The sequence below is a fragment of the Haplochromis burtoni genome, unplaced genomic scaffold (genome assembly GCF_018398535.1).
Source record: "Haplochromis burtoni strain Fernald_Lab_line unplaced genomic scaffold, NCSU_Asbu1 Contig_478, whole genome shotgun sequence".
NCBI classification, from domain to species: domain Eukaryota; kingdom Metazoa; phylum Chordata; class Actinopteri; order Cichliformes; family Cichlidae; genus Haplochromis; species Haplochromis burtoni.
The window spans coordinates 387,529-397,091 of NW_024582839.1; the positions used below are offsets into that span (position 1 = coordinate 387,529).

The window sequence follows — 9,563 nt, forward strand, 5'->3', positions numbered from 1 at the left end:
GTCTTCACAGAAGAGCAGGAGAAGGTGGCCGGGGAATGGGAAGCGTGGGCATCTCCTGTGTTAAACTGCTGACTTCATGACCTGGAAGAGCTGGAAAAGAGAGAGACAAGGTTAGCACCAAGACCTTTTAAAGAAGACATTTCTAACATAAATTGGAGCAGAAAACGTGCAAAGTGGTGCAAAAAAAAAAGTCACCAGAATGCAAGAAATGAAGTGTCTCAGTACTCCTCAGGACTAAGTGCATCCAGCCACATGAAATCTCTCTTTGTGTGGTCGCCAGGGCACAGCTTCTGTTATCCATTTTATTTTTAGTACATGGAAGAAGGACGACATTTTCGAGGTCTGTAATTTCACATAAAAAGAAAAACTACAGAGCAAGAGGAGAGGGATCAATTTTTAAGAAATAAAACTCAAAATGTGTGAGTTTAGGCTCAGATGTTAAAACAAAAATATACAAGAATAAACAATGAAATTTTGGGGTTTCATTGCGCAAGGCTGGTTCAATCTCCTCAGCCTGCACGTCTGTGGATGTATATTGAATATATGGAGGTTATAATTTCCTTCATATAGCCTTTAATTTGATTACATTTCTTTCTGATTTCTTGAATATGTATGACTTCATAATAGTAGAAAATTTTATGTTTTTCTCTGATTATCGTTTTTACTAATTTTGACTTTAAACTCAGAAGCTTTGAGGATATTTTTGTCATAATTTTACGGCTTGTCATGAATATTACCCCTTCTGAAGATGTCATTATATCGTTATTTATTTCTGTATTTTATTAATAATGTTTGTAATGCAGCATTAGAAAATTGAGAAGCTTTTGAACTTTAAAAAAAAAAATCCACATTAATGATGTGAAATGCCTCCATCACTGTTGACTGTAGGCAGACTAGTTCTTTTGTTTCATATCTTATTCTGCCCCCTGCTGGTAGGAAACTGCATCAGTGAGCTGTGTAGGTAATTACACTATATTGCCACAAGTATTTGTTCATCTGGCTTCACGTGCATATGAACTTAATCCATATTATTGAATATGTCGGCCAGCCCACCCACCCTTTGCAGGTAAACACCATCAGCTCTTCTGGGTATTTTGGGATACACAAGATGTCTGTGAAGGTTCTCAGTCATCCAGGTCATCGTAGTCAAAGGAGCTTGCAAAGAAAAGCGTCTGGACTTCTTTACTGATGGGTTCACTTGCAGAAGTTAAGACATTTTATTACACTGAGAAATATAAAGGTGCTAACTATTGCAAAAAATTGTGATGCTATAAAAGAATGATTTTCATTTCAAAATAAATAAAATAGCTGTGACAGACTGGCGGCCTGACCAGGCTGTACCCTGCCTCTCGCTCTGTTGCAGCTGGGAAGACTCCAGTAAGTAAAGCTGCCTTTTGTCTGTTTTGGGAGTGTTTTCTTTGTAGCACATGCCTAAGCCAAGCTGTATTTTGCCGATGTGTGGGCACCGGACCAACACAAAGAAAAACAACCATCCTCACTTTCATCTTCTTGCTTGCTTCTTTAGTTAGGTTAAAATTATTACCTAAAATGTTGCAGCCACAGTACTAATAGTGAGATATTATTTCTCCCTTATTAGTTTGTCTTCGCCCTTTTAACCTAGAACTGAATTTAAAATCCTTCTTCTCAGATATAAAATCCTGAATGGCCAGGCTTTATAGTAAAGACCTCATAGAATCAACAGAGCACCTCACTGGGATACAGGCTTATTCGTGGATCACAGAGTTTCTAAAAGTAGAATCAGAGGCAGATCCTTCAGCTTTCAGGCCCGTCTTTTGCATGCAGGAGACAGACGCTCTCAACTTTGAAGATCAGGTTTCAAACTTTCCTTTTTGGTTACTGCTGGATCAGATGATGCTGATCACCAGGTGTCAAGTCATTTCTCATTAAAAAGGAGCTTTTCCTCCTCAGCATCACCAATTGCTACTCACAGCGGATTATCCAATTGTTGGGGTTCTCGTGGTGCACTTGGGTCAAAGCACAGGGAGCTGGCCACTGCTTCTGATTTATACGCTGGGTTAAATGCTGAGAAGGAGTTTCCCTCCAAGGATCATTAAAGATATCCTTGTTCATTTTCCACATGTCATCAAGGCTTCTGTTCACTATTTACTCATTTTCAAGCTGCCCTATCATTAGATGCTACAAACTTTGAATTAATATTTTATGCAGGAATCATTCTTTAATGACTGCATTTGTGTTTGTATCTTACCTATACTGATAACTTTGTGACCAATATTCTAAAATTTAATATAATTATAGTTTTCAGGCATTCCAACAGATTGTTTCTTGGCTTTTGTTTTAGTAGTGATGTCTTATCTGAAACCGCACCCACTTCTGAAATGTACCAACTGTCCATCCATACAGAGATCAGTTCAATGGAATATTTGGGTTTCCAAATAGACCAGGGAGCACAGGTTTGTCCACTGTCTGCCCTGCTTGCTCAGTTATAACACTATATGCCCTTCAGGATATCTCGAGATCTTGCTCTTGATAGTAAATGTTATACGGACTGGTTTGCTTTCCTACATTACATGACCACTCAGAGCACTTTGAGTGTTCTGGCCATGATTTACTGCAAAACTGGAGATTGCATAAAATTATACTCACATTACAGCCTATAAAGCTTAAAACATACACATATTGCATATAGAGTATATACAAAAATGTTCCTATATTTTTTCCATACCTGGACCAATTTGTGTAAAAACAGGGGTGTCTATTCCACCTCTCTTCTTACTGTTAGTGTGTTAGTTTTATCCACTTTTATTTTTATTTCATGTCATTTGCTACATTTTTCTGTTCAGTATCCCATCATCGTTTTCAGCACTAATGTAATCGCAGAAAAATTGTACACAGCACGGCGAAGACTGATTACAAAGCTCAGTCTTTCCAGAGTGATAAAATATTTACGCGGATCGATTTAACACACCTTAAAGGACCTGGTGCGACCTGGACGCAGTTTACACATCAAAATTTAAATACCCACTCAGAGCCTGTTAGCGGGGCAGACGTGCCAGCCATCCTGTGTGAAGTTGCGTCTCCACCTTTCTCACCGCAGAGCGCCTTGAACGGCACACTCCCCTCTGAACAAAGTCAGAACAGCCGCAGGACACATCGGCACATGAGCAGGTAAGCTGCTGGGCTTATTTCTCGCTGATTTGGGGGTCAACGAGATGTCTGAACAGGAAATATGATCTTACTGGGTGTTTAATTAAAGTTTTTAGGGTTTTGGAGTTGAGTTCAAGCGGTGTTAGTGCAGAATATTTACTTATAAAAATAGTACTTTGTTGTTTCGCTGCATCTTTTCAGAGTCTAAAATAGTTTGATTCACCGCGTGCGTAACACAAGTCCGCACACGGAGCTGCACTCCTCCATGAAAGCCGGTATTGATTACCGCTTGGATGAAAAACGCTGCCCAGTGACATGGGTGTGTAAAAGTACATAAGTGGTTGGAAAAACACAAGTACTACAATTTGAGGAAAAAGTGTTACATTTCATTATTTTATGCGACGTATCCTATACATGCTTACAGTGCGCGCGTATGGTCTTTACACGAAACGTATAAATGTCTAATGTATAAACTTATAAATGCTATGGAAGTACCAGCCCGTTCTCACTTCTGGCGTATCATACCGACGGAAATTACACCAAAAGGTCACACAAAAATAAGGAGGATGTATAAGGATGGGTTTGGGTGATTTGTTTTTAAATTTTTGAATTAAAAATTCATTAAAATTAAATTCCTTTTTTCGTGTAATTATAATAAATTTAAAAGGATGTGCACTTTGAAAGAGTAGTATGTGACGTGACAATTTCTCGAGTGAAGTTCTGAAAATGGAAACGAAAAACACTGAATCATCATAAATATGCGTAAATGTATAATTCTGACAAATGATAGTTACAATCAGCTCAAGTTCTTGCCGTTTATTTATTTTTTCATATGCTGCTAAAAAATGTTTTAATTTATGTGCTGTTTTCCTTTCACAACACATCTCTTTTAGAGCAGAGTGAACACATTTATTTTACTAGCCTACACTTTTCCTGTTGGGCAGTTATTACATATGGAATTAAAATTATACATCAACTACAGTAAAACATAAGGTTTCTGAAAACTCACAATTCTAAAGAAATGTTCATAATCTAGATATTAAACAAGAACGTTTCGTGACGATACGCCACTTATTAGTATTAAAGTGCAATGCAAATACTGGCCGGCAGGGGGAAACAATCAAATAGAAGTAGAAGGTTGTAAAGAAGTCAATGAGAACCTGAGTTCCCTCATTCTAAATAATACTAAATCACACATGAAGTTCATTAAGTACATTAAGGTCATTGTTTAAATCAGGCAGGAGAATAAACCACTGTATCCTCATTGGTTAATCACTCACATGTCAATAGATAATGAAAATGCCATACCTCTCACTTTCTCAGATTTACTTCTCAGTTGTGGCTACTAAAAACCCACAAATACAAAAATAAGTTCTTTATTAAATAATTAAAATATCTGGATAAAAACAGTGGTAAAAACGGCGAGTGACATAATGATTTAAACAGATGACTTCGTGTTTAGAATAGATTAAAAACAAAAAACAAAAAAATAATATATCATGTGTGCACATGCTAATTTCACTACAACACTGCAGGACTTTCAAAAATTTTAAAAGTCCTGCAGTGTTGTAGTGAAAATTCTCCAAAGTCCACCATTGTTAGGTCCACCATATTATATCCAAACGCAGCATTTTCACTGTCTGGAACCAAAAGGAAACAAGTTTACACCACCTTTAACAAGAAGAAAAAAACATCTAGTTGATCTCTACGGTCTCAATATTAGATGCTTCTATATCACTACTAAAGTCTTCATATCTGGGTTGACAGATTAATAAAACCCATTTGAAGTGGGTTAAAGCCACAGCAGGTGTGTAATAACCTAGGTCTTGCAGCGTGGTATCCACACTGGCCTGAAAATCTTTAGATTGTAGAAAGAAAAAAAGCACGACGAGCAAACATAACACCTCGGAGGGGACAGGGGACCCCACCTTCTTTACCAAACTCAATTTTAGATGATGTGTTTTAACATTAGGTTTACCACTCTCACAGGTATCACAGGAAGACGTGACTGGGTCATTTAAGGGCTTCTGACCGGAATTAAAACATAGAGCCTTTTCCTAACGGTTAAACACAATCTTTAACACAAAGCGCTCCATGGACTCAATCAAAGCATTATTTTCCTATGACCTACCTCTTTAGCAGGGGGCTACAAAACCCAATCTGTCGTTGTAAACATCACCCACAGGGAAACAAGCCAACCCTGCCTACAAGGGGGGATACTTAGACCTAGTTTCCACCGATTACACCAATCAGTGTCTCCATAAAACTTTTTTAAAAGGCCCTCAACCCTTTTTAAATCTCCCTCGTTTGCTCTTTAATATATTTCTTTTTCTTATTCTCTGTTCATTTTAACTTCTTGTGCATTCTTCTGGAATCCAGTCAAAATAACTTTGGTTCTGTTGGAGTTTTATTTGGAATAATGTTCTCACATATGACACTGACTTATTCTCAAAACATTGCAGGGGAATTAGTTACTTAAGGCTTAAAATTTAATTAAACTCCTCCGCAGCAGGCAGCTCTGATGATTTCAGGTCCTTCTGCACATTATTGCATAAAAAGTAAGTGAATTTTAACTTTTTAAATCTAACTCTATCCTGACTATGAAAGCTAACATTAGAAAAATTTTAAAATTATTGATATTGATTAAGGGTTTCACACATATATGTGTACAGTTGACGTGGTTCGACCGTGTGAACAGGATGCTTCCTGGGCACCTATGACACCTGCACAACTGTGAAGGGGGAGCTTTTGGCATTGAGATCCTGGGATCGATGGATGGATTTAAAATTGATTTAAAAGCCAGTAATGAAATATAAAGTACAATGGCAGTCAGGGCGTTCATAAAGAGCAGGACACTGTAATTCAATAAAGATAAAAAGAACTAAAAAAGACTAAAGCAAGCGTTAGTACGAGGTGTCCTCATTTCTGTGTTTGTTTGCAGGCACTGACTCCTTTGCAGGCACTGACTCCAGGGACTGGAGGAGCTTCATCATGACATATGGCAAGATTCTTCACCAGCCTGAGGGTTGCTTCATTAATGTCAACGTTGGAGGTTTCAAGCAGCGAATGGACCTCACCGTCCTGAAACGATTCCCGCAGACACGACTGGCTCGTCTTCTGTGCTGCAGATCCAAAGAAGCTATCCTGGAGCTCTGTGATGATTTCAGTCCCTCTGAAATGGAATACTACTTTGACCGCAACCCAAGTTTTTTCTGTTACATTCTCAACTTTTATCTTACAGGGAAAATCCACCTGGTCGACGGGCTATGTGTGGTCTCATTCTTCCAAGAAATTGAATATTGGGGAATCAAGGAGCGTCACCTGGACTTCTGCTGCAGCACCAAGTTCCACGACCTGATGGATCTTGCTGAGGATGGAATCTGGGATCAGAGGAGCGACGAGGTGCAGCTCAATAGCTCTGGCTCTTCTATTACTGATCTGTCTGTTTTGGAGGATGACGAACAAATGTTTGAAGGCTCCTGGTGTGCAAATGTCCGCCGGAGTGTTTGGATTCGACTTGAGAATCCAGGTTCCTCCACATCAGCCAAAGTTATGGCTGTAGCATCCCTCGCTGTAGTCATCACCTCCATCGTGGCCATGTGTGTTCACAGCATGCCGGACTTCCATCAGGTGGATCCTGCTGAAAAAAAAATAGAAAATCCAGTGCTGACCTTTTTTGAGAGCCTGTGCGTCGTGTTTTTCTCTGCAGAGTTTATTCTTCGCTTGGTTGTTTCACCATCAGCCAGGAAGTTCATGTGCAGCCCTCTTAACATTATCGATCTATTGTCAGTCATGCCCTTCTATGTCACTATCCTGTGTGACCTAATGAACGAGGGTGAGAGCACAGACCTGGAGAACGTTGGCAAAGTTGTGCAGATCTTGAGGCTGATGCGAGTGTTTCGTGTTTTAAAACTGGCTCGTCACTCAGCTGGCCTTCGCTCTCTTGGTGCCACCTTACGGCACAGCTCCCGTGAAGTGGGGCTGCTGGTGCTTTTCCTGTCTGTGGGCATTTCCGTGTTTTCCTCCCTCATTTACTGTGTGGAGAAAGACTCTCAAGATTCTGAGTTGCAGACTATCCCTATTGGCTGGTGGTGGGCCACCATTAGCATGACGACAGTCGGCTATGGAGACACTTTACCTGTTACTTTGGCTGGGAAGCTCATAGGAACTCTGTGCATCATCTGCGGGCTGCTGATTGTGGCTCTGCCCATTACTAACATCTTTAACAAGTTCTCCAAGTTCTATCAGAAGCAAAGACACTTAGAGCTCAAGCCAAGCAATAACTGCACCAGCATGCACAACTAAAGAACAGCATCTAAAGTCTTACCCCTACAGTCTCATTCATGATTTAACTTTACATCGGCAGGTTTAAGATTTCTTCATCGTCTTCCATGCGCAAGATAAAAGGGTTAAATAAATAGACTGCATGAAAGTTCTGAGTCATGGTCTTGTTTTTTGTAGTTTTGAATTATTTAAATGTTTCTGTGCTTTGTAAAAGGTCACGGGATAGCTAAATATTAAACACAAAACACAGGAGGACGTTAGTGTAAATTTCAAAGATATGCAGTTTAGCATTACTGAGGACAAAGAAGACACTGTAGTTTTTACAAATGGCAGTTAGTGGGCTTTTTACAGAGAACTGACACAGTGTTGCATACTAAAATTACCAACCCCAGTCTTTGAACACAGCTGCCACTTTGTCACAGCTTCAGGATTACCAGCAATTAGCCTGATAGAAGATAACAAATACCAGCTTCAATGTTTCCAGTTCCATGTGCCAGTAGTGTATGAATGAAAAGCTAAAATAAATGTAGATTGTCATCAGATCCTCGCCAATTGTTTTGAGACTGTATTGGAAAAATTAATGTAGTGTCCTATTAGAAATGAATTAAAACAGGAAATGGGTTAATGTCTGCATAAGTGGGAACAAACATGGAGACGGAAACAAAGTCATCAAAACAAAAACAAAAAAAACTGAGTTAATGCAAATATTGAGTAATGTTGAGTAAATCTCATCCTTTTAAATTGCATTAAGGTTTAAAGTTTGCAGGGTTAGCTGTAGCTGCTAGCAGTGATCTCAGCTTTTTTTAGTCTATAGACTGGAACTCTTGACTGTGTTAGTGCTATTGGTACATTTTGGAATAATAACATGACCCGCTGAGCAGTTGATTGTCCAAAAGGTCTATGTTCTAGCTTTGATGAATGCAGCTGTAGTATTTATTTAGTCTGCTGCTTAGCATTTAGTAGCAAATATCTCAGTGTGGGCAATGAACTACTACAGTCTACAGATGCAACTTGGAAACCAAATCTAGTTTAGTGCACTTCTCTTTTGACCAAATATGGTCACCTCTTCTGCCTCTTCTTCTTCATTTTTTAAGGGGTCACTACAGCAGATTATCAGCCCTATCCCTCCTCTGAACATGTCCAAACCATTTTAGCCTTGCCTCTCTAACTTTGCGTCCAAACTTAACATCTTTCGCTCTGCAACCTCCAGCTCAGCCTCCCATCTTTTTGTCAGTTCAACTGTCTCCAAAGCATACATTACAACAGGTCTCTCTACAACCTTGCAAACCCATCTTTTCACTCTTGCTTTTATCGTTCAAACTTACTTGTTATCATCACTACTGTCTCTAAAAAAACAAAACAAAAAAACAACAACAACAAGATGGCGACGGCCACCAAGCCAAAGTTGAGGCTTCAAAATAGAGTCTACAAACAAGTGAATGACATTTCAGAGGCTGTGTTCATTGTTCAGACCCAATCTGTGATTTTTACCAACAAGTGTGAAATATAGCACAGAATTCTAGTAATGTCCTTTGTCTTTACCCATTGCTATCATGCTGCCGCAGACCTGCTATTGATCTGTGCCTCATTTCCCCTTGTCTTGCTTGTATCTTGCTTTCAAATGCAGTTAATTGCTTAATCCAGTGAGATGCCTCTTGTTGTTTGCTGGGTTATCAGTGTAATGAGCTCTTAATCAATGTCCCTGGGCTAAGCGTCAATAAAAAGAACTTGGAGGGTGCTGAATTAACAGTACATGCTATGATGAGTATTGATAACCTGTAAACGGAGACAGTATAATGACTGTGTCGAGGTTTATTATCATTAGCAGGATTTATATTACGTCCACACAGCTCAAAGTTGACTGTGTGTGAGAGCAAACATTGAATCCTCCTCTCGCTGCAGTCACCTTCATCATCAGTATGTATGTGTGTCCTAATCTTCCACAGATAAGATCAATGAAAACAGGCCAAACGTCCTAGCTGCCCTCCAAATGCTGCCAATACTATACAGATGACTGATTTAAATACAAATCACTGAGTGCCTGTGGTGAAGTGGTGCTCTGTAGTCAGATTAGTCTCACAGACTGCTGAAAACAGTCATACTGCAGCCGTCAGCTGTCAGAGAATTGCTCAGCAGCCTGTGACTTCAGCACT

At 39.5% G+C, this 9,563-nt stretch overlaps 1 protein-coding gene across 1 annotated transcript; it reads left to right on the forward strand.

Moving 5' to 3' along the window:
• Positions 1 to 51: 51 nt before the first annotated feature.
• LOC102297880 (potassium voltage-gated channel subfamily S member 3) lies at positions 52 to 7,537 on the forward strand. The gene is made up of 2 exons (XM_042213755.1): positions 52 to 3,147; positions 6,068 to 7,537. The coding sequence occupies exon 2, from the start codon at positions 6,118 to 6,120 to the stop codon at positions 7,429 to 7,431; it is 1,314 nt and encodes a 437-aa protein (XP_042069689.1). The 5' UTR covers positions 52 to 3,147; positions 6,068 to 6,117; the 3' UTR covers positions 7,432 to 7,537.
• The last annotated feature ends 2,026 nt before the right edge of the window (positions 7,538 to 9,563 follow it).